This window comes from Rhinatrema bivittatum, unplaced genomic scaffold, assembly GCF_901001135.1.
Source record: "Rhinatrema bivittatum unplaced genomic scaffold, aRhiBiv1.1, whole genome shotgun sequence".
Lineage (NCBI taxonomy): Eukaryota > Metazoa > Chordata > Amphibia > Gymnophiona > Rhinatrematidae > Rhinatrema > Rhinatrema bivittatum.
The window spans coordinates 158031-182306 of NW_021820750.1; the positions used below are offsets into that span (position 1 = coordinate 158031).

General features: G+C 46.7%; 1 protein-coding gene across 1 annotated transcript in view; it reads right to left on the reverse strand.

Annotated features, from left to right (window-relative positions):
* LOC115082079 (F-box only protein 7-like) overlaps positions 1–24276 on the reverse strand; it is a 47662-nt gene that overhangs the window by 21538 nt on the left and 1848 nt on the right. The window contains exons 3-9 of the mRNA XM_029586344.1: positions 12814–13114; positions 12291–12515; positions 5535–5676; positions 4632–4715; positions 3912–4007; positions 3341–3517; positions 3007–3044 (exon numbers count right to left, since the gene is read on the reverse strand). Coding sequence (XP_029442204.1) covers positions 3007–3044; positions 3341–3517; positions 3912–4007; positions 4632–4715; positions 5535–5676; positions 12291–12515; positions 12814–13114 — 1063 coding nt within the window. The remainder of the gene's footprint in view (positions 1–3006; positions 3045–3340; positions 3518–3911; positions 4008–4631; positions 4716–5534; positions 5677–12290; positions 12516–12813; positions 13115–24276) is intronic.

A 24276-nucleotide genomic window follows, 5' to 3' on the forward strand; every position in this document is an offset into this window, starting at 1 on the left:
TGTTTAGGCAGGGGAAGGCCTCTGTGCCCTGCTGGGCATCAATACTGTCCCAGATACAGACGCCAGCTAGGTTGGTAATGCACTGATGAGCACCTTCAGCTTCTCAAGAAGCGGTACAAGGATGGGCATCACTGGATCTGGTGCCATCAGTGACACAGTACCGAAGCCCTGCAGCACCTGCTCCACCACCAGCTGGACTCTGCACTCCAGCTCCTCCTCAAACGTTGCCAATGCCAACACTGACTGGGGAGGAAGGAGGGGGGAGGGGGGTGTCGCCAGATCTTCTTTGGACCCGTGAAGAGGGATCGATGACGGGGACCAGGACTGGTGGAAACCGTTGCAGACCCCCAGCGCCGATAGACTATGGGTTCTCCTCGCCGCGGGGTCACTTCGGGGGAAAAGGCAGAAAAAGCCGGTGCATTGACAGGGACCAGTGCCAATGTTTCTTAGGCTTCCCTCGATGCCCCGTCTTTCCCCAGTGCAGAGGTCAAAGATGATGAACCCAGTGTCCTCGGCCCGGAGATAGACAGTGTCTCTGGCATCCCTATCCACCGGTGGCATCAACTGAACAGATGGTCCCGCTGATGTCGATGGCCTGGTGTCTATCTGTGCAGCTCTAAGGTCCTTTTATGCCATTGCCTTGGACTTCCTTGACCTGAAGAGCTGATCCATCTTGTCGAGTCGAAGCAGAGTCGAAGCAGATGTCCCTTCGGAGTAATCTGGGTGCATAGGCTGCAACCCTGGACGTCATGCGATGCCCCCAGGCAGGATCAACAATAACATGGTCCTCGGGCACTGGCGAAAACCAGATGTGGCCATGACGGGGCAAAACAAAAGGGCCACAAAGTCAAAAACGATAGTGGCAGGCATTGATGGCCGGCAGGCACTGAGGTACTGCCACCACGGGGGGAATAGACTGTGAAAGGAAACTTACCCAAAACACCGAAAACCCTGACTACAGACACTACAGGAAAGCAAAGAGAGGAACCCAGCAACGGATCAAAGAAAAAAAAAACACAAAATCGTGAAGAGCAAAAAAGGTTTTCCATAAGGCTAAAAACAGCCAAAGTGAGCTCAAACACACCACGTGGTATAGGGCATGATCAGTGTGCGTAGTCAAAGTTCTAGAAACGTTGACATATGTTTTCTGCATCGAACTCCATGTGATGTCACCCATGTGTGAGGACTAACATCCTGTTTGCCCTCTGAGAACAAAAGTTCTAGAGGGCAAGACCCGTCAGAGAAGCTTACAAAGGAACCCTGCACACCCCCACAACCAAATCTAGCCTTCGTGCAGCCCCCAGAGAACGGGCCTTCTCGACAGCGGACCAGCCATCTGGAATGCCATTCCTCCACATCTCAGATTGGAACCCTGCCTGTTGACATTTAGGAAAAAACTCAAGACCTGGCTGTTTCAACAAACCTTCCCTTAACCCAAACCCTCCCCCCCCTCCACTCCTCTATCCCAGCAAGCCTCCCCGTCCCTCCCCCCTTTCGTAGCTTGTTTCGGTTCATTTGTAAGTGCCACTTAGACAGAACTCTCCATATATGTCTCAAGGCACTTCCAATATACCCTTGTTAAGTTTAGTTCGTTTAACCTCAGCCTCTAGGTACTTCAGTTCCCAAGTTCCCACGACTTTGTTTTATTGTAACTTTGCTTCTTCTTCAATGTTAATTTTAATGTTAACGTTATAACCCCCTTGTTCCTTGTAAACCGATATATGATCGGTATCATGAATGTCGGTATAGAAAAGAGATAGATAGATAGATACAGCGGACCTAGCCACATGCCAGGATGGAAGGAATGAGTCCCTTGCACCACAAGCCAGCCCTCCGGCATGACACTGAAAGATGGGTTCTCTTTAATTTGGGGCGTTTCACACTGGCTCTGCTGACAGCACATCAGGCAGCAGCCGGCTCTTTATTATGCTTACTGCTGCCTGGTTTTTTTTGTCTGGAAATTTCCTTCTGTTCCTTTTGTGCTTCCCGCTGAATGGAAACTACAGCGTCGTACCCCCTATTCTTTTACAACCCACCCCCACCTAACCCAGCCATTTCAGCAACATCCAAGCTAGAGGCTCCCTCTGGAGCCTGGCGTGCGTGCACCCTAACTCGGGCCTCTACCATTCACTGACCCAGGGATGGCAGCACTGCCTCAGAGCTGGGCCAGCGGGAGAGGTTAAAGGGCAGCTGTGTTCAGAGACATGCGACAGTCAGTGCCGAGATCTGTGCTTTAGCACCTTACATGGAGACAACAGCAGTAACAGAAATCAGAGGGGCTTGGATGGGAACAGAAATCAACTCGGAGCCCATGGCAATACAATATTTGAACTGAGCAGACGAGATGGGCCTTACAGTTGGTTTCTATATAACAGGTAGCTTTCCAAACCAGTTAATTCACTTATCATAAACACCTCGTTAGGACCTATCCCACCTTTTACTGGCAGCTTGCTTAGACCTGCTGCACTGGGGTGGCCAATTAGCAGACACTGAAGGGACTCCCAGCATCAAGCAAGGAGAATGCTAAAATGTCTCCGATTAAGCAACATACATTTTTTTTGTCTACTTAAAATTCACTAACTGCGCACTTCTATACAAGTCCATGGAAGCTCCACTGTGAAGCCCAAGCAGCATTTCCCCTGCTCAGTGCCACCATGCTGTGTGCCAATGGCACAAGTAAGAAAAGCAAGGAGCTGAACTGAGCCACCTGATGGTCCTGGGCAGTAATGCAGGGATTTTAGGAGCTGGCAGCATACCAGCAACTTAAAAGGTCTCACTTGTATTCAAATGTTTTTAGGTTCTGGGTATCAACTGAGTGCCATCAAAAAAAGATCTTCTGTTCACAGCTGACAGGAAGTGGTACCCCAGAGCGTCAGCGAGCACCCAGCAATCCTTCAATCACAGAATCCCACCCAGATACCTCGCAGCCCAGCCAGTACCAGGCAGGACTCAGCTTCAGCACAATCCCACTTTAATCTGGCTATTTAAGATACACACATCACTTACTTCTTTCCAGTCTGTATCTCGAGGCCTTGACATAGGATCTGTGAAGAAAAGTTTAAAAAGCATTCTGTATTTTATCTCCTTTCTAAGAAACCCTTCAAATACACTTTTTATTTTTTTTAAACAAGCATTCCAGGTTATTTTAAGTCACCTTATCACCCCTGAAACACCACAGCTTGCGTGCATTCACTGTCTTCCTGAACTGGAAAGCACAAGGGGATTTCACCAGCATGAAAAGTGAGGTGCAAGCTTCTATTACTGCATCAGTGAGAGGGTGGCCAGAGTGAATGCTCCACTCTGCTGAAGCACAGAGCAGCGGCAAGAGAAGAAGACGCACCTCGGAAGTCACGTAGGTACAGAAACCGCCAAAGCGCCGAGTCGTTGGCTGCTGCGCAGAGGTCATGGCACACGGCAGAGAGGGAGAGAACCGAGCGCACATCCAGCAGCCGGAAAATGCGCAGCTTCAGCTCCAGAGGGAGCACGACCAGGCCGAAGACGTCTGGAAGATTTAGAGCTGCAGGAGGGAGAGAGCAGGATTATTGTGTGCGGAGCTTACAGGGAAGCCACACCCCTCCTACAGCAGGAATACCATTCAGCTGCTACATAAAAACTTTCAGCTGTCTTTGCAGTATAAAAGAATTTTACATTTTCCCCCCCTCAATTATCGTTTTTGCAGTAATTAGAACAGAACAGGGGTCTCATAACCAAATTGCAGGACACAAACATTCTTAACTGAAAATACCCAATTTAATACATAAAAATCTTGACTTTCTTCTATCGTTTTTCTTTTCCAGGATTATTCAACCTAAAAGTGAGGGAACTAGAAAGAAAGTTCTAGAGCTCCTAAATGACTAAGATTTAGGATCTAATCATAGGGTCCCAAGCAGCAGGAGGACGCGGGCTCTTACCTTGGCGGGCAGAGGCCAGCAAAGGATACACCAACTGATCTTTAAACATTCGTGACAGCTTCTGTAGATCCCTGTAGACTCTGGCAACATTGTCCTCTGTGGAGAAAAAAAACAAACCCCACAGGGTAACAGAATAACGCTGCAAAGAGATTTAGGCTCCTACAGAAAAAGGAAAGCCATGTAAAGGCGATCGGGAATTGTCTTCTCTATTCCAGACTCTATAAAATGGAGATGGACAGAATAAATCTCCAGACGGGGCGCACGCTCCTTCTCCTCCCTGTCCCTCTCCCCCACACTGTAGGCAGCACCAGGGCTCCACAGTCACGTCACGTCAGTCCTGACCGTACAGCAAAAATGGTAGAAAAAAAAGAGAGAGAGAGAGAGATCCGGGTCTCCAGCTCCTCCTTCTCCTACCTAATAAAAGTAGTGGCAAAGGGATGAGAAGCAAAGAAACCAGGGTTCAAGTCTCACTTTCTGCTCTTTGCGGAAGGGACGTATTGTATCTGAATTCTAATAATGCTGTAAGCCACCCTGGGCCAAAACTCAAAATGTACCGGTATATCTTCCATCCCACAGCCCTGGAGTATGGGTGCTACAGAGGTGCACACCTGGAGTAAACTCCTCCATGGGCCTCTGGCCAGGAGATGCACAGAGAGCTGGAGAAGCCTAGAAAAAGGCTTTTTAATCAAGAATAAATAGAAAAGAACACAAATACTATACTTCGATGCTCAAAAGAGATGTAAGATGCCGGCGACAACTGCAACCTCTTCACACTTTTAATGTTGTTGTTGACTTTCAGTGTAGCTGCAAATACAAAGAATGCATCAGATTTCTACAGCAGACGTGAGGCCATCAAATCCCTTGTGGGAAAGATGCAGGCTCCTACAGCTGATACACCAATTACGTTTCCCCCAGGTTAAAAAATCTAGAACAATGCTGGATTCCTTTTGGGGTAGATTCAGGAGAACGAGGAGGGCTGCAAGTCCCAAAGCTGAGACAGCTTTAGGCTGCCCCAGACTCTCCTGAACACGTTCTGCTTCCCAGTAAGGAATCTTCCTCGTTCTTTAGTTATCCTGGGCTAGAATCCTCTCGGAAATCGGGATCCAGCCTGCCAGGGGCACCTTGAACTCCAGCAGCAAACCATCCTACCCAGGGACGCAAGAAAATGTTGCTCTGTAAAATAACTCCTGAAAAAACTTTGTGTGTACTGTAATCGCCCTCCCTACTCCTCCTTCCACCACTCTGCAGCTCTTCTCACGAGAAGCTGAAGTAACATTCAAAAGACCGGGCTTCGGCTACTAAACCACAAGTAGGGAGCCTTTTCCAGAACTTCCACTGTTACCAAATAACTAATGGAGACGGGCAGCTGCAGAGCAGACAGCCCCGGAGGGTTAAGCAAAAGCTGCAGAATGGGTTTTAACGAGACTGCATTCTCTGGCACCCATTAAAAGCAGCAGGGGACGTGCCGAGCCCTGCCTTCTCCTTCGCATTAGTATTTATCTGTGGCGATGGAGTCTCTGGAGATTGTTTCCTCCCACGTGAATTCTTGGATGCTATCTATCTATCTATTGCCATGTTCTGAATCTGTGAGGCTACAGGGCAGAGGGTCTGGGCGCACAGTACCGTTGACGACGATCAGGTTCCCCATGGGCACACAGGTGAGTGTGGCAAAGCCAAACTCACAGAGGGGGTGCGTATACTGCAGCTTGTAAAGGCCTCCGTTTCGCCATCTGTCCGGCATCAGCAGGACCTTGCTGTCAGATCCCTGTGTGCAAAGAACAAAAACAAAAAAACCGTAAGGATTTGCGGTGCAGTGTCCAAGGGTTTTACAGTGGTCAAAATACCTAATCCCTGCTGAAGCATAAAACTTCAACAGAAACAAAAACTCTCACTCTCATGGTATTAACACCACATTGGCGATGCCAAAAACCCAAAATCAATCTAAAAACATAAAAGTACTTTCAAAGCTATTGCACATAATTGCTCAGATCTAATATAAACATGTATGACCTCCTAAATAACCTTGCAGCACCAGCACTGTCCAAGAGATAAATTCCATTAAAAAACACCATTTATATTAGATCTGAGCAATTATGTGCAATAGCTTTGAAAGTACTTTTATGTTTTTAGATTGATTTGGGTATGCAGGGTGGGGTGTTTTTAGCTGTGTGTGTTTTTACAGCTTTATAGGGATGCATTTATTTATTTCAATTTATAAGCCACATTATCATCCAACTGCTCCATGTTGGAAATACAACAGTAATAAAAACAGAGAAACACATTCAATAAGTTTATAGCAATTTACATCAAAATAGATATAGTCTCTGGGATATTCTGATTTATTTTAAATTTTCTGGCTTTTACTTGTTTTTGTAAAAAGTAGTATAGTTACTTTTAAAGAATTAGGGTCTAAGTATATATTGTATTTTTTTTTCCTTATCTATTACTTTATTTTTTATTTTGTTATTTTTGTTCTTATTTTGGTTTTTATTTTTATTTTCATTGTTTTTAGTTAAAAAAAAAAATTTTATTTTTAGTTATTTATATTTCTTTTGACCTCCTTTTTATAATCGAACTTTGTAAACCGTTTTGGTCAAACCTTGTTTGTGAAAGACGGTATAGAAATGTTTTTAAATAAATAGATAAATAAATAAATGAATAAAATGTAATCTTTATTGTATAAACTACTCACAAGCAATAACAATCACCACGCATCACCCTAAAATATATCTACAAAGCAGATATAAAACTTAAGAAAAAAAAATGTACTTAAAAGCCTTTATGAACAGCCAGGCCTTTCTGGCCTTCCAGAAGGACAGGTACTCCTGCAAAGATTTAAACTCAAAAGGTAAGGAATTGCATAATTTGAGGCCCTCTTGCACGTTGAATTTAAATGATTAGAACATTTGAGGAGGACAATAAAAAGCAAAGGTTGTGAGTGGCCCACACTGCAGCTGTTAATTGTAAGAATTAAACAGAGGAGAGATCAGTTTAACTTTGGGGAAATTTAACACTCTCAAATTCAAGTATCTTACAGAGTTTTCCAAATTTTCCACTCTTTTAGATGTAGATAATTCACCTTGAATTAGACCATTCTGATTTGGTTGCATTTGGGCAACGTTTGAATCAAGATTTTCAATCTTCACGGATTGTGTTGTAATGACAGGTTCCAAGGACTGAACATGGCCCCGAGTGTCTTTCAAGCCACCAGTAAGTGCAGTTATAGATCGCTCCAAAGAAGTTACTGCACACCAAACTGTATCGAGAGTTATCACCGGGGGTTTCACCGGCAGTATCTGAACCGTTGAACCCTCTCCAAAAGAAAGTTTTTTACTCACAGTCTGCATGGATTTCATGACGTGACTCCCAACAGGAGTAGAAGTTAGAACAGAATGGTTCAATTTCCCTTCCTCCAAACCCGTTGTTTTCAGAGTCTTTCATCAGATAAACTGGTATAGATTCTTCCATTTCACTACACTCAACGTTCGCTGCCGTTTCCACCTCACTGGCAGCTGCTCCCAAGAACGCCATCTGTTCTAGCAGCTTGTCCGGACCGGCCTGGAGCATGCGGGGGTAGCAGGTGCTCCAGGGCTTAAAGATATCTCGTCCTGTAACACCGGTTTGCACTCCTTACTGGCGTTCTCAGCGGACCTCTCATCTGGAGAAAAAGTTTCTAATGCGGTGCCAAAGCCCTCAATGCGCGTCTGAATCAGGGTAAACTGAGGAGAAGCCGAGGCTACTTCTATCTCTCTCTCCCTTTCCTCTTACTATGTGGCATCTTGTCAAGGAAATTCGGTAACGCCAACGGCAAACTGGAGCTCTCAACACCGCGCCCTCCCCTCAAGACGCCATCTTGGATCCAGTCTTGTGCAGCTAAAATTTCTTCTTACCTGATATTCTCCTTTCCTTGAACACAGTCCAGACGAACGGGTTATGCACACCAACCAGCAGAAGGAGAGACCAACAGGCTTGTTGACCTCTGTGCAACACTAGCCTGCCAGTGTTTCTGTAACAAGCTCTGGCCAACTCTAATTCAATCAGTAATAAATCACCTCTCAAATAGAAGCATTCTCACTAAAAACTTAACTTGTAATAGTGTGTCAACACATTCAGCCTGTTGAAAGTACTTTTAGTGCTAGATAGACGGTTAAGTCCAGCAGCTGCTGGATAGCTACCGGAATAACTGGATAAAATGCGGGCGGATCAGGGTGGAACAACTTAGCCAGTTAACTTAACTGGATAAGCAGCGATATTCACTCTTATCTGGATAAGTTATTCAGATTAGTTATACCTTCCAAAGAGCAGGTTTAACTTAAGCCAGATATAACTTATTTGGCTAAATAGCAGTTTGTACAGGGATATTCAGTGGCACACTCAAGATGCTGAATATGCCTTGAAACTTAGTCAGATAAGTTATATCCAGCTAAATTAAATACCTGGATAACCTTTAAAAATGAGGCCCCGCTGGGGCCCGAGTTGGAGGAGAGAGGGGCGACCAGTCCTGCCATCACTTGCTGCTTTTTGACCCGATAACAACTAGGGTAAGCCCCGGTACAGCAGAGACCCGGTTCCTGGGATCCTAAAGGAGGCGGAAGTGACGTCAGTGGAGCGTCCGCTCCTTAAATCGAGGAGCAAATCGGCGCCCGTCGCCATCGGCGCATGTCGCTTAGGCAGCGGTTTGAGTCGTGCGCTTCACTACAGGCTGGAAGGCTGATTCCAACTAGGCCAACAAATTGCTGACTCCCAATCCTTCTACCTATATATTGGCGACGAAAGAGTGAGTAACTTCCACAAGGTGTTATATATAATATTGACAAATGCCTCATACTAAGAGAAAAGGCAAAGTCAGGCAGGATGCCTCTACCCCTGCCAGACTAGGCCCCTTACAAACTACCTTGACTGGTTTTTACTCTCGCACGGAAAATGTAACCTCGGAGTGTCCCATTACAAGCGGAGATCTTGAGCAGATATCTCCCTTGTCGGGAGAAGTGAGCCTTAGTCCCGGGGTCCCAATGACACCAATTCCACCAACGATCCCTGTTGGTATTTATGATCAAGGCTCTCCAATACTACGGACTGCGTATGCGTTGGTTAGCCCGTTAGAGGAAGTTCATAAAGATCCAGCAGGGACGGTAGGAGGGAAGTGGGAGTGCTCACTACCCCAGCGATTGGATCAAAGATCTGGTGAACTAAGTGGAACTACTACGATAGCTGGAGCTTGTGCACTTGTCCCTCCCCCTGGAAATGCCTCAGAACAGGAACTGGTTCAACTATTGCATACTCCATCTGCTCCTAATGCTGATCTTGGGGATCCAAAAAAAGTATCATTGGAAATGTTATGGACAGCTATTATGTCTTTACAGAAAAATGTAGAAAATTTAAATGTTAATATAAAAGATGTACAGACTACATTACAGGGATTAAGCCCAAAGGTAATAAGTAATGGGACTACTCTTAAGGTAGTTGAAGTAGAGATAAGTAAAATAAAGGAGGTGCAAACATCTATAATAAAAGGGGAAAGTATTATGGCAAGGAAACTTGAGAATTTAGAAAATGTGGTACGTTATCCTAATTTAAGGTTTGTAAACTTCCCTAAATGTAAGATGATTTCACCCATAGAACAGCTTAAGAACTATTTTATAGAAGTTTTGTCCCTTCCATCTGATAAATTTCCATCTATAATTAATGCATATTTTCTGGGTGAAAGAAATCAAAATGTTAACTTAAATCAAAATGTTAACTTAACTATTCCCCCACAGGAAAATACTTTGAATATTACCGAGCTTATAGAAACTTCTTTTAGCGACCAGATTGAAAAAAGGGGAACACTAATAGTAAAATTTGCCCTTTCTATGGAAAGGGATAAAATTCTAAAACTTTTTATGCAGAATAGATCCATCTTATATCTAGGTCAGAAGCTATGGGTTTACCCGGATGAAGCAAAAGAAACAAAATTACGTAGAAAAAAGTTTATTATGTTAGCTAATTTAGCTAGAACTTTTGGAATCCAGATCATAATAAGATTCCCATGCAAATGCATTATGAGGGTAGACGGAGTAAAATATGTCTATTATGATCCCTCAGAATTGGAAAGTTTCCTCGAAGATCGTAGAATTCAGGGTCAGGGTCAAATTATGGACTCTTCCAGTTAAAGTAGTTGGAATTAAAGAGATCTGTGTATTCTTCCGTCTTACCTGTTTAGGAATGTGTTTTTCTTCTTAAAGTGAATAAGTTAGGTCTGCTCTTTGGACCCCTATATTGTTTGGTAATTGGGGAATAAGGAAATAAATTTATTTTCCTTTAATTCTTTAGTAATGTATAAAACGTTTATGTTCCTTATTTTCCTTAAAATTTCAATGTGTTATTGGAAACAGAATAATGTGAATTTTAATTTGTTTTGAAAATTCATAAATAAAGAATACAAAAAAAAAAAAAAAAAATGAGGCCCCTTATGTAGAGTGTGGTCTATAAATCCCTAAAAGTAAATAAATACCTTTTTGGGGGTAAACCAGCAGACTTCCAGAAGAATAAGGAAGCAACAACAAAGGAAGCATGTCCAACAGTAACTGGAGAAAAACACTCACTAAGGGCAAAGCATATATCTCTCCATCAATTTCCTAACTCTGCTTTTGTGTCTACAAAAAACAACCTCTGAAAGGCATGGAAGGTAGAAGACAGTGACGATACTGGACTGGCCTATCTATACTCAAGGAAAGGAAATTCAGGTAAGAAGTAATTTCACCTTCCTCTTCATCCAGTCAGACCAGACCAGACAGACTGGATGTACCTAAGCTACTTCCTAACAGGGCAGGATGCCGCAGAAGCAAAGGTGGCTTCCTCTCTAATCCTGACATCCAGACTGTAATGCTTATATAAGGTATGCAAAGATGACCAAGCTGCAGCCATACAGATCTCCAAAAGGGGAGACCAACCACAACTTTGCCCACAAAGTAGCCTGCACCCTTGTGGAATACGCCCATACTTGCTTCAGTAATGGAGTTTCCAAATCCACATCAACTGCTGTAATCAGCCTTTTAATCCAGCATGCTGCTGTGGCCACCATATAGGACAAAAAGATGGTCTGATCTCTGGAAATCACTAGTGACCTTGAGATATCTCAAAAGATGTCTTCATACATTCAAGAGACACAGAAGCATGTAGTCTTCAGATGGAAGTCAGAAACCACCTTCAGAAGAAAGGAAAGAACTGTATGCAGCTGAACCCTTTCCATGGTAACTAATAAGAAAGGCTCCCTGCAGGAAAGCAGCAGCAGCAATTCCGATAGTCCCTGGCCAAATAGACTGCAAATAGAAAGACGGTCTTCAAAGTAAGCAATCCTAAGGAAATAGCCTTAAGCGGAGCAAACCGAGATCACACCAGGAAAGACAAAACTAAAAAGTTCAGATCCCAAGCGGAACCAGACTCCGGATCAGAGCTTGAATATGCTTAATTCCTCTCAAGAACTGAGACACATCTGGATGAGAGGACAGAAGTTTACCCTGAACATGACCTCTATAGCAAGAGATGGCTGCCACCTTTAAGGTATTAAGAGCCAATGGGCCCTTAGAAAAGCCGGTTTTCCCCGCCCTTCCCCCTCCCCCGATTTTTCACGATAAATCGAGGGAATTTCTATTGTATCGCGACTCTTAACGATTTTTGATGATTTAAAATATATCTGACGATTGTTTTAAATCGTCAAAAAACGATTCACATCCCTACTCTTTTTAAACAATACTCACCGCTTCAAACATTCTACTTATATGCATTATTTGTAGTATTATCTTCAAATATTTCTACTGAATTGCAAAAACCTAACAAAATTGACAGAGTTTCATTTGTTCTGCACATACCATGCCAAACATACACAATAGCAAAAACATACAGGGTAATATAGTAACCACCCCCCAAATCAGCACCAAGATTGTATTTTATTAGGGTTGTTAACTCGCTTAGAGCACCACATCAGTAATATTTCATATTTTTCAGTCAAAAATCATTAGAACTCCCTCTCAGATATTAGCATTTAAAGTTTTTGAAAGCCTTCCCTACTTAGTTACTTCCACCATTATGAATCTGTAAATTAGGATACAACCGCACGGGTCACCATCAGGACCCCCCTCCCCCCCAGACTGGCAAACGTGAAGCCTGAATTCAGCCTGGGAACGGCTCCAATCAAAGCTGCACACCTTTTAGTCAAAAAAGGGGTAAAGCCCAATAACTGTACTGGGACAGAAAGGCAGGAGAGGCCATGCACTCTTAGTCCGCTGCTTTACCAGTGACTCGGATTCTGCCTTAGTCGCTTTGTTCCAGGGACAAACCGTTTACAGGACATGTCAACTCCAAGCTAAAGCAGCGAGAACGTCCCGCTTGCTCTCTTACCTTAGGCAAGTACCCTGTCTCCAGCATGAGGAGATGCACCACCACGACCATGGCATCGTTGGCGCTGGCGCACTCGGCCGCATGGAATAAGGTCTCCAGGGAGTGCGGCACCTTCCCGTCCGAGGCCTCGCTGCATAGCATTGGCTCCAAGGGGCAGGGTTCTGCACCTTCATCTGCCGCGATAACCCTGAAGCCCGATTCTGCAGGGACTCGGCTTCCTCCTGACTTAAAAATCAGGAAAAGAAATGCACAAGACCGATCAACAGTGCCCAGGAAGAACGAAGCCACAGCGGGGCACCGCATGCATTACTATACGCCCGTCCCTTTACTTCAGAGGCACAGACCACTTCAGCCCCGCTCCGGCAGAATTAGGTTCATCCACTGAATGGGAACCATGGATAATTTATTGCCCATAAAGGTCCCAGACTCCACCCCTGGTCAGCTCTGCTCAGCACAGCACAGACAGAGTTCAGCACATTTGCTGGTACACGATCAAAGCGTGCTGGTTTCTCAGGGTACTCACCGTAGGGTTATTCCGGATTCCAGCCATAGGGTTACAGCTCTGCGGAGATTCATTGGGTCCTGCCTCAGCTACCCTCCTGGCCTGGCTATACACGGTAATTACAGAGGGTGCTACCTGCTTGTTCTGAGGTGAGAGAGAGAGCGTGGAATACCGCTGAGGTGAGAGACATGCTGCGGCAGTGGCTTCTGGCAGTATCAAACATATCAAATCCCCTGCAACGATCCCGTAAGAAACCAGAGGCTCCTGCTCTCCACGGAGGGCATCTTTGCCATTCAGTGTGATCGTAAATGGTGTATCTGAACTGTAGAGAGAGAGAGAGAGAGAGCGCACACAAAGTGTTAGTAACTTTCTCACCAATAGCAGGGACAGACATGAGCACAGACCCTTCTAATCTAAGTTGCAAAATACCCCACAAAGGAAAATTGGTTCTTACTTGCTAATTTACGTTCGTGGAATACCACAGATCAGTCCAGACAAGTGGGTTTATGAATCCCTACCAGCAGATGGAGGCAGATGATAAAAAAAACTGAGGCACTGCTACATAACAGAGTGCACCACCTGCAGTCCCTCAGTACTGACCTGTACCCAAGCCAAGATATCTAACCCCCAAAACTCCAGGATTTCTTGCTCTAAAAAGCGATGGGGAAACAAGTTGGAACTCCCAACCAAACTGACTCCTGTACTATGGGCAAGAAAAAGGAATTTTCAGCCTCAAACAAGCAAGAACTATATACACAATTATATTCTGCAGCAGAAAGTTAAATTCTGCATCAGGAAAGGCCTTTCGAAAAAATAATCAGAATGGGCTGGGAGTCTGGACTGATCTGTGGTATTCCAGAACAAAAATTAGTAAGTAAGAACCAATTTTCCTTTCCTGTTCATACCCCTGATTAGTCCAGAAAGTGGGATGCACCCAAGCCCCTTTACACTGGGTGAGATCCTGAAAGATCTGTACGCAACACAGTTTCACCAAAGGAGCCCTCCTCTGGGGCCCTGACATCCAAACGGTGGTAATGTCTAGTAAAAGTGTGCAAACAGGACCACATTGCTGCTCAACATATCTCCTGTGGAGACACCAGGAGGCTGCCTGTGCTCTAGTGGAATGCCCCCCCCAATCCCTCAGAGATCAACAGACCTTTACAAATATAGGCCGAAACTATCGCCTCCTTCAACCAAGGAGAAATATTACTTTTAGTCACCTTGCAACCCTTCCTTGGTCCACTGAATAACACAAAAAGATGGTCTGCGGTCCGAAAACTATTTGTGACCTTGAGATACCTTTCGAGAACCAGACGCACATCCAAATATGAAGTTTCCTTGCATGGGGAGAATGAGGTACGAAAACCACAGTAAATCCACTGTCTGGCTAAGATGAAAAGCCAACGCTACCTTCGGCAAAAAGGAAGGAACCTCCTGCAACGAGACCATCATTGGGAATTCTCAAGAAGGGCTCTTTGCATGATAATGCTTTGAGCTCCGAAATTCGTCTCGTGCAGCAAATCGTCACCAGAAACATCGTTTTCAGCATAAGGTCCTTCAAAGAAGCCCTTTGCAAAGGCTCAAAAGGAGGACCACACAGTACTCGTAAAACCAAAATTAAGATTCCAGGATGGACAAAGTCTACAGACTGGAGGCTGCAAATGCTTTAATCCTTTAAGAAAACGTACTATATCCGGATGAGATGCTAAGGGTCAGCCCTGCAATCTTGCTCTGAAGCAACTCAAGGCTGCAACCTGACCTTGAAGAGAATTATAGGCCAAACTCTTTGACAAGCCTCTTGCAAAAAGGCCAAGACTTGGGCAAAGTTAGTCTGTAAGAGATCCTCGCCATGCTCCCCACACGAGGATTCAAACTCCCTCCAAACTCTGATATAAGCCAAAGAAGTGGAGGATCGTCTAGCCTGAAGAAGAGTAGAAATTACTGGCTCAGAATACCCCTTCATGCAAAGACATCGCCTCTCAAAAGCCAAGCCGCTAGACAGAAGTGATCTGCCTGTTCCGACAAGATGGGTCCCTGACGCAGCATTCCCCTCAGATAGCTTAACCAAACGAGCCTGTCTACCACCAGATGAACTAGATCCGCAAATTGTGGCCACTCCAGCGCTATCAGAATAACTTGGCCTTGATGCTGCTCAATGCGCCGCTACATCCAACCTACGAGCGGCCACGGAGGAAAGACATAGCAGAAGCCTCTCTAGTCACGGCTGAACCAGAGCGTCTATCCCTGCGGAGTTAAACTCCCTTTGGCAGCTGAAAAAGTTGGCTGCCTTGGCATTCTTCCTCATTGCCATGAGAATGAACTGGGGCTTGCCCCACCTGCGGCGAAGAATTGCAAAGGCCTCTGCCAACAGCTCCCATTCTCACGGATCCAGCTGTTGTCTGCTGAGATAATCCATCTGCACATTGTCCACACCTGCCATGTGAGAGGCTGCAAGAGCTACTAGATGAAGCTCCGCCCAAGCAAAGAGTTTGTGTATCTCCTGAGCCAACAAAACGACTCTTTGCTCCGCCTGGCGATAGATATCGACAACTGTCGTCGCATTGTCAGAGAACACACATACTGCCCCGTCCCTGAATCGGAGGGAAAAAGAACAGTGCCCTCTGAACCGCCCTTGTTGCCAGATGGTTGATTAACCATAACCCTTCCATCAGGGACCACTGCCCTTGGGCTGTCCACCCCCACATATTCCAGGTACAGGGACGGAGTTAGGTGACTCTTTGCCATGTTGATGACCCAAACTAAGGTCTCCAGGACCTGCATCACCTGGTGAATTGAATGCGAAACCGCCTCCGCTGTCTTGGCATGGATGCGCCAGAATTCCATCCCACCGCAAGAACGCTGCTCCAACAATCATGAGCTTCGTGAAGGTGCGAGGAGCCGTAGCCAAACCGAACGGGAGAGCCCGGAACTGGAAATGGTTTCTGAGCACCTTGAACCTGAGGAATCTTTGATGATCCTCTCGAAAGGGAATGTGTAAGTATGCCTCTGAGATCCAAGGATGCCAGGAACTCCCCTTTGCAGACTGCGGCAATCACTGTGCGCAGGGTCTCTATCCGAAACCTGGGAACACGTAAATTCCGGTTCACCTTTTGCAGGTCTAGGATGGGACAGAACATGCCCTTTCTTTGGGACCACAAAGTAAATGGAGTAGTGTCCGCGACCTTGCTCTCTCAGGGACACCGGGACAATGGCTTCCAACAAGAGTAATCTTTGAAGTGTTTCCTGAACTGCTCCCGTTTGGTTTTGGGAAATGCAGCTCGACTCCAGAAAGGACTCCTTGAGAGGCCGAGAAAATTCCAAGGTGTAGCTGTGACTAATAACCTCCAGAACCCACTGATCGGAGGTAATCCTGACCCACTCCTCGTAAAACCGAGACAACCTGCCCCCGACCACCACGCCTGAGGAGTGGGTAAGCCTGATCTCATTGGGCCGACTTCCCAGTAGCGGCTCCTTGACTGGGGCAGTCTCTCGACGAGCCACCAGGTCCACAAAAGGAGCGGTGACAATTTGAAGACTGCTTAGGACCCAAGGAGGAAGTCCACTTCCCGGGACGAAATCTGAATGCCTCACGAAATTGGGAGTGAGGCACAAAGATCTTCTTGGCTCTTTCCTATCTTCTGGTAACCTGTTTCCTTGTTCTCCCCAAGGGACTTCATAAGCTGATCCAGATCCTCCCCGAAGAACAGCTTTCCCTTAAAGGGAAGGTTACACAACTGAGTCTTGGACAAGATGTCCACTGACCAATTACGGAGCCAGAAGAGACGCCGTGCCGATACCACTGAAACCATACCCTGGGCAGCCGTGCATACTAGGTTGTACAAGGCATCCGCCACGTAGGCAATTCCCACCTCCAGACGAGCTGCTTGGACTGGGGACAAATGACCCGAGGACGACAGATCTTGTGGCTTCTAGACCCAGCATAAACCGGCACGTTGCATCATGCTCGCACAGATGGCTGCTCTAAGACCCAAGGAAGAGACCTCAAACATACGTTTAAGCTGCATTTCAAACTTTCAATCCTGAAAGTCCTTGAGAGCGGATGCCCCCCTAACTGGAATTGTGGTCTTCCTGGTGACTGCAGAAACTGACACATCCACCTTGGGAGTCTTGAGGTGATCTAGATGCTCCTCCGACATCAGATACAGCTTAGTCATTGCTCTCCCTACCTTGGGTCCCGAGTCCAGGAAGTCCCACTCCCGGCTAATGAGTTTTTGTATTTTCTTCGGAATAGGGAAGGAACTGGGAGGCCCCTGAAGACCATCAAGGACACTGTGACCCCCCAGCTGCTCCAGAACATGGGGGATAAGCGGGTATAGCTCTTCTTTTTTGAAAAGCCAAACGACCCGAGGGTCATCACCCTCCGGGAGATTAGTAGGAATATCCTTGGGAAGCCTGTAAAACATTTTCCTAGCCAAGAAGGCTTCATGCATAAGTAGGATAAATTCAGGAGAAAATCCCTTAGACAGGGAAGAATCTCCCTCAGGATCACTGCTAGTTGAGTCAGTATCCTCCTCAAGTTCATGCCCCTGCTCCTGCCCCACAGGAGAAAGAGGGGGCAGACCACGAAGTGCCTCCTTAATCAGCTGTCCCTCCCTGGGGACTTTAGCATCCAAACCAGAGTCCAGAGAATGGGCAGACCTCCCCTCCCTGAGCACAACCCGTGCAGAGAGAAAGGGAGTTGAGTGGGACTGCCCTGAGCTGCAGGCCGCACAAGCCCCCGCTGTCGGTAACTCAGATATCGTGAGGCGTTCTGGTGGCAGAAAAAGGAAAGGGAAAAAAAATTATTTTTTTTTGTCAGAGGGCCGCTCGAGTCCCTGGTCCTATAGGCGGCAACTTGCTAAAAAAAGGGCGCACTAAAAAATTGCCGCCACCGTTCGGGAAGCAGAGACAGGCTGAGAGGAATTAAAAAAAAAAAAAAAAAGCAAAATGGCGCGCGTGCCAGGAACCACGATACACTAAATCGCGTCGGACCTCGCCTGCTTCCCTCCCGGGTAAAGCTCAGACCCCCCCCCCCCCCGGCTGCAGTACGCAGGACTCCCACTCCCCCACAAGCCGGCGGCAGCCCTGACAGGCAGGCCGATTAACCGGCACAGCTGCTGCGCTCAGAAGCAGAGCAAAAAGAAACCACATTTTTTTTTTAACTTAAAATAAAACTTTAATAAAAGAAAGACAAAAGAAAAAAAAAAAACCACCCTTAAAGGGATACTTCCCTGAGCTGGCAGCTGTCCCAAGGAGGGGACCTCGCGGCCGAAGAGGGAGCCAGACCCTGGCTATCAGGGGCCTTGGAAGAAGCGGGCTAGAACCACCAGGGGTATCCAACCACACCCCCCCCCCCCCCCCCCCCCCCCGTTCACCCGGCTCAACCCAGGGGATGGTCTGAGAAACCAAGACCTAGTGACCCTGAGGAGCAGAAAAATTCTCTGAACGCCCAAACAATCAGGACTGCAGGTCTGCACCTCCACCATCTGCTGGAGGCAGAGAAATACTGAGGGGCTGCAGGTGGCATTCTCAATTACAGGCACAGACTCAAAGTTTGCTCTCTGCCGCCATCTGCTGGAGGCAGAGGAATACTGAGGGGCTGCAGGTGGCATTCTCAATTACAGGCACAGACTCAAAGTTTGCTCTCTGCCGCCATCTGCTGGAGGCAGAGGAATACTGAGGGGCTGCAGGTGGCATTCTCAATTACAGGCACAGACTCAAAGTTTGCTCTCTGCCGCCATCTGCTGGAGGCAGAGGAATACTGAGGGGCTGCAGGTGGCATTCTCAATTACAGGCACAGACTCAAAGTTTGCTCTCTGCCGCCATCTGCTGGAGGCAGAGGAATACTGAGGGGCTGCAGGTGGCATTCTCAATTACAGGCACAGACTCAAAGTTTGCTCTCTGCCGCCATCTGCTGGAGGCAGAGGAATACTGAGGGGCTGCAGGTGGCATTCTCAATTACAGGCACAGACTCAAAGTTTGCTCTCTGCCGCCATCTGCTGGAGGCAGAGGAATACTGAGGGGCTGCAGGTGGCATTCTCAATTACAGGCACAGACTCAAAGTTTGCTCTCTGCCGCCATCTGCTGGAGGCAGAGGAATACTGAGGGGCTGCAGGTGGCATTCTCAATTACAGGCACAGACTCAAAGTTTGCTCTCTGCCGCCATCTGCTGGAGGCAGAGGAATACTGAGGGGCTGCAGGTGGCATTCTCAATTACAGGCACAGACTCAAAGTTTGCTCTCTGCCACCATCTGCTGGAGGCAGAGAAATACTGAGGGGCTGCAGGTGGCATTCTCAATTACAGGCACAGACTCAAAGTTTGCTCTCTGCCACCATCTGCTGGAGGCAGAGGAATACTGAGGGGCTGCAGGTGGCATTCTCAATTACAGGCACAGACTCAAAGTTTGCTCTCTGCCGCCATCTGCTGGTAGGGATGCCTAACCCACTGGTCTGGACTGATCTGGGGTATGAACAGGAACTACATTTTACGGGATGTGTGTGATTTCAGCACCATGCTGCCATCCAACCGGTGACTTTTTTTTTAGCTCCAACTTAAAAGAATTTCCTGTTCGGGTTTTAACACTACTTTGTCCAAATGCAGCGTGTTGCTTGCTTGACAAGTAGCTAAACTCCATATTTAGTTTCAGTTATGTAGGGAGACCGGCTTCTTCATTTTCAAAAGCTTATGTACACAGTAACATAGAAATGATGGCAGATAGTGCTGCTTCGTGCAGTTATCCCCAAGCCTTATGCAGGAAGTGCTTTGCTTATGGACTTGGCTATAGAAGCAGCCCTGTGTTTTTTCTCTTATGCCTGCACCAGTACCTCAGGCTGTAAAAGTCAGGGCTCGTTTTGGTGTCTCTGAATAGAGTCCCTCTATCCCACCACCCCTCTCACACAGCCCCTGAAGTAGAAAGCAAATTTCAAGTTGTATCAAAAGCATCAAGGCTTGTAATCCCATGCCTTCTGTTAAGAGTAGTAACCGCTGCTCCGTGCAGGTTACCCCCATGCTTATCAGTTCCCCAGAACTGATAATTACAGAATAATTGAACAAAAACTTGGAAACTTTACTGTAAATATTGAGATAAAATAACTGGATCAAATATTGGTGTAAGAAAGGATAAAGAGATATGGGATTAGGTGTGTAGCTCGATGGCGCTTCTCTCTGGCCTAGAGAGGAGAAGGGTCCCAAGATGCCCTGGGTTCAGAGAGGACCACTTAAGTCAGGAAGTGCAGGGGGTAAGGGGGAAGCACCCAGTGGGGTGAGAGGAAAGTGACCACAAGTAATTCCTATGACCTTTAGGGTCTCAGATTTCTAGGAGACCTGAATGACCGATGCTGCCCCAGGTCAGGAGATGGCAGAACAAGCACGGTCCAACTGCATTTGAGGAGCTTAGGCAGAGAATGTTTTATCATCCAATACAGATGCCACCTCACGAGCTGGGGGGCAGAGATAAGGGAGTGGCAAAGCCTCTGACCTGCCAAAGCCAGAAACATTATTCAGATCTGTGTTAGACAAGTGCTGACTGAAGCATTTCCACTTCGACAGTAATTCCCTCTAAATCGCACCCCCTCAATCCACTCCCCAGGAGTCGGTTTCATTCTGACTACTCACCCTGTTCATTTTATTTGATAAATCACCTCTCTTTCTTTAAAATCAAGGAATTCATTTAAAAGCAGCTGCTGAATTCCATTCAAATACCTTTAAAATAGAGCTTAGAAATGCAAAAAACACAGGAAACTGAAAGATGATACATCCCAGCAGCGAGTGGAAGGGAAAGGGAGGAACAGAGTGTATCCTTTCACATGAAGGTCTGATTGGGAACATTTTGTGGGTTTTAGTTACCCCCAGCTCTTGTGAGAGGAGGGGTGGGGGGAGAGAAGGACACACTGCTATTGCATTTATTAGACAGACGCTGTGAGCCGCCCCGAGTCGTTTTATGGGATGCAAAGCAGCTCTCATTAGGTCAGGGCTTCCCAAATCTGTCCTGGGGACCCCCAGTTGATCAGGGTTTCAGGATGCCCACAATGAATATGCATGAGATTCATCTGCATATCTCAGAGACTCGGTACATGCAATTCTATCTCATGCACATTCATTGTGGATATCCTGAAAACCTGACTGGCTCTGGGGTCCCCAGGACAGGTGTGGGAAGCCCTGCCCTAGGCTTTCTCCTTTAAAGACATTTCAGATACAAACCCTCCACGCAGCGTTCTGGGTAACCAATTTGCTTTGACTATGTTAGAGAGCATCAGAGTTCTGCAGAGCTGCCAAGAGCATTCCATGGCCTCAACCTTTTCTAATTTACCACCGAACATTAACAGAGTCTGCAGAGCCCACATCTTTTATTAGAACATAAGAACTTGCATACTGGGTCAGACCAAGCATCCATCAAGCCCAGCATCCTGTTTCCAACTGTGGCCAATCCTGGCTACAAGTACCTGGCAAGTACTATTACGCTACTGCTACCTATGCTGCAGCAGGGCAATGTGTGCATGAAGCTTGCAATGCTTCTGCTTCGGTTTTTGTACTGCTGCTGCCTGAATTGTGCCTGCTCTGTGCTGGGACAGTAATTTCATAGCTAACTTTGCATGAGGTCCCTGGCTTCAACTGCCCCATGGGCAGAACTTGCGTTCTAATCCCCTTCCACCATATATGAAAATAAGTAAGTCAAGCCAATATTTATGGCACACTTTTCCAACGGGAGAGAGTGTGTTATAATTAGTATAGCAGATTTCAGACACAGTGTATGAACAGAACAGGTTATACAACGTAGGTACACTTTAACAAAAATGGCACGTGATCTTGGTATTAATAGTGCAAAAGGGATACAAGGGATGTCTAGAGTAGGTTCATCAAGCTCATGTTACTAGATGAGAGCCAGATTTCTGAAGGAAGGGAAATCAGGGGTGAATCTGATGAGAGATGGTTTGGTATACTATAAAACTGGAGCAGATACTGCACAGGCTCTTCTTCTAGTGTTGGTGAGGGTCACTGCGTTCAAGGACAGTACCACGAGGGAAGCCTGACATAGGGGTGGAGGTGAGAGATCTGTTGGAGTCAAACCTTTGAGGGTTTTAAATGCTAGGATCAGGAAACCGGCTGCCTGAGAAGAAAAAATGCCGGAAAGCTACCCAGAGCCCAGAATGAAAGACTAGGAACAGCAGCCGTACAGCACAAACTAAGAAAAAAGGCTGACAGGCTGCGTCTGTACATTTTTTTTTTTTTAAACGGGCCGGGGGCACAAGGAGGGGGGTGGTCAGTATTTTGCCTTAACTCTCGGAGCCCTGAGGGGGTCACCAACCCCAGCTCCTTAAGCCTGCTGCCAGGGGGGGATAGTCCAACTAGGACCTGCCTACCCCCTGGGAGGATATGTTTAAACCTGCTCGATCCTGTTTGCTTCCTATAATTAATTTCTCTTTTTTTTTTTTTTTGAGAAGAGATTGCCTTAACCCCAACAGAAGGTCAAGCCTGCAGGGTTTGCACCACCTCCATCTGCTGGAGACAGAGAAATACTGAAGAGATGCAGGTGACACTCCAGGTTAAGAGGGGTGCTCTTCAAGTTTTTCTCTGTCTCCATCTGCTGGAAGGGAGGCACAACCCGCAGTCTGGACTGACCCGGGTACGTATATTAGAGTGTTGGGAGCCAGGGTAGGGATTTCAGGACTGGAGTTATTCAGTCACCTCTGTTTGCACTGGAGAGCCCACAGGCTGCTGTGTTCTGCAGAAGCCGCAGGCAGCAGTTGATGCTGGGGATTCCAACACAGAGTGAGTTGCAGTAGTTCAAGTGGGAGATTACACAGAGCCAAATAATTTCCAAGGCAGAGTCTTCCAGGAGAGGTCAGAGGTAGCAGAGCTGGAAAAGGGCAGTTTTGCTCACTGCTTGGACCTGGGCTTTGGTGGAGAGTATGAAGTCTGGACTCTGGACTTGGGGTGGAGGGTGAGTTGTATCACAGAGGGTCGCTTTCAGTTGTGGTTGAGCAAGTTCTTTTTTAACCAATCTATAGCATCTGTCTTTTAAGGGTTCAAACTTAGCTTGTTTAGGGGAACCATTTGGCTACTTTTCTAAGCAAACATTGAGGTTGATAATAGTTTTGTTTGGATTTTTGCCGAGAAGGATATATATATAAATGATCTGGAAAGGAATACGACGAGTGAGATAATCAAATTTGCAGATGATACAAAATTGTTCAGAGTAGGCAGGGTAGACGACAGAGTCCAATTTCTGTGGACTCTGTCGTCTACCCCTGAGGTGCCCCCTAGAGTCGGTCAGTACTCCACTGTACCCAAGCAGAGCAACCTGCCCCCGAAGAGCAGAGGAAATGAAGAACTCGTAACTGAACAACAATGCCCTATAAGTCTGACCCTAAACAGGGGGGCATATGAACTGACAACCAGAAAGGATGAACTACTGGCCGAGCGGACTCTCCCTGGGTGGGACTCTGGACTGAACCGTGGTACTACAGGAACGAAAATTAGCAGGTAAGAACCAATTTTCCTTTCCCTGTACGTACCCGGATCAGCCCAGACTCCTGGGATGTACCCGAGCTTCCCTAACCAGGATGGGACTACGAGAGTCCCGCTCGGAGAACACTGGCTCCGAACTCCCCAGGCTCAGGTGCCCGGACATCAAGTCTATAGTGTCTCTCGAAAGCGTGAGTGGACTTCCAGGTAGCCGCCCTACAAATCTCTTGCGACGGCACCTGTTGACATTCTGCCCACGAAGTCGACTGCGAGCGCGTAGAATGAGCCTTAAGCCCGACCGGAATCGACCGGCCCTGTACAAGGTAATGCCGACACGACAGCCTCCTTCAGCCACCGGGCGACAGTTGCCTTGGAAGCTCTCTGACCCCTTCTGGGTCCACTCCATAAGATGAAAAGATGATCCGTCAAAAGAAAACTATTCGTGACCTCCAGGTAACTCAACAATACCCGTTTCACATCCAGCTTTCGCAAATCTCTGGCCCTGAGAGACACTCTGTACAAACGCCGGTCCAGGAGAGCCGCGCGCGGAGAGAGAAGCAGGAGAAATCAAAGTCCGACGCGATCGGAGCTGTCCGCAGTCTGACATCAACACCCGCGGTGAGCAAGCTAGGCTGGCAGAGCAGGAGAATTTAAAGCCGCAGGAACCCAAATTTTTTTTTTTTATTTAAATCTTACAGGGGGCTAACTGAAGGTGAAAGCCCGAGACCCCCGGGATCACCTTCAGTGGGCAGTTACAGGGTCCTCAACCCTCTGCTCCTAAGAACATAAGAAATTGCCATACTGGGTCAAACCAAAGGTCCATCAAGCCCAGCATCCTGTTTCCAACAGAGGCCAAACCAGGCCATAAGAACCTGGCAAGTACCCAAACACTAAGAAGATCCCATGCCACTGGTGCAATTAATAGCAGTGACTATTCCCTAAGTAAACTTGATTAATAGCAGGTAATGGACTTCTCCTCCTAGAACTTATCCAATCCTTTTTTGAACCCAGCTACACCA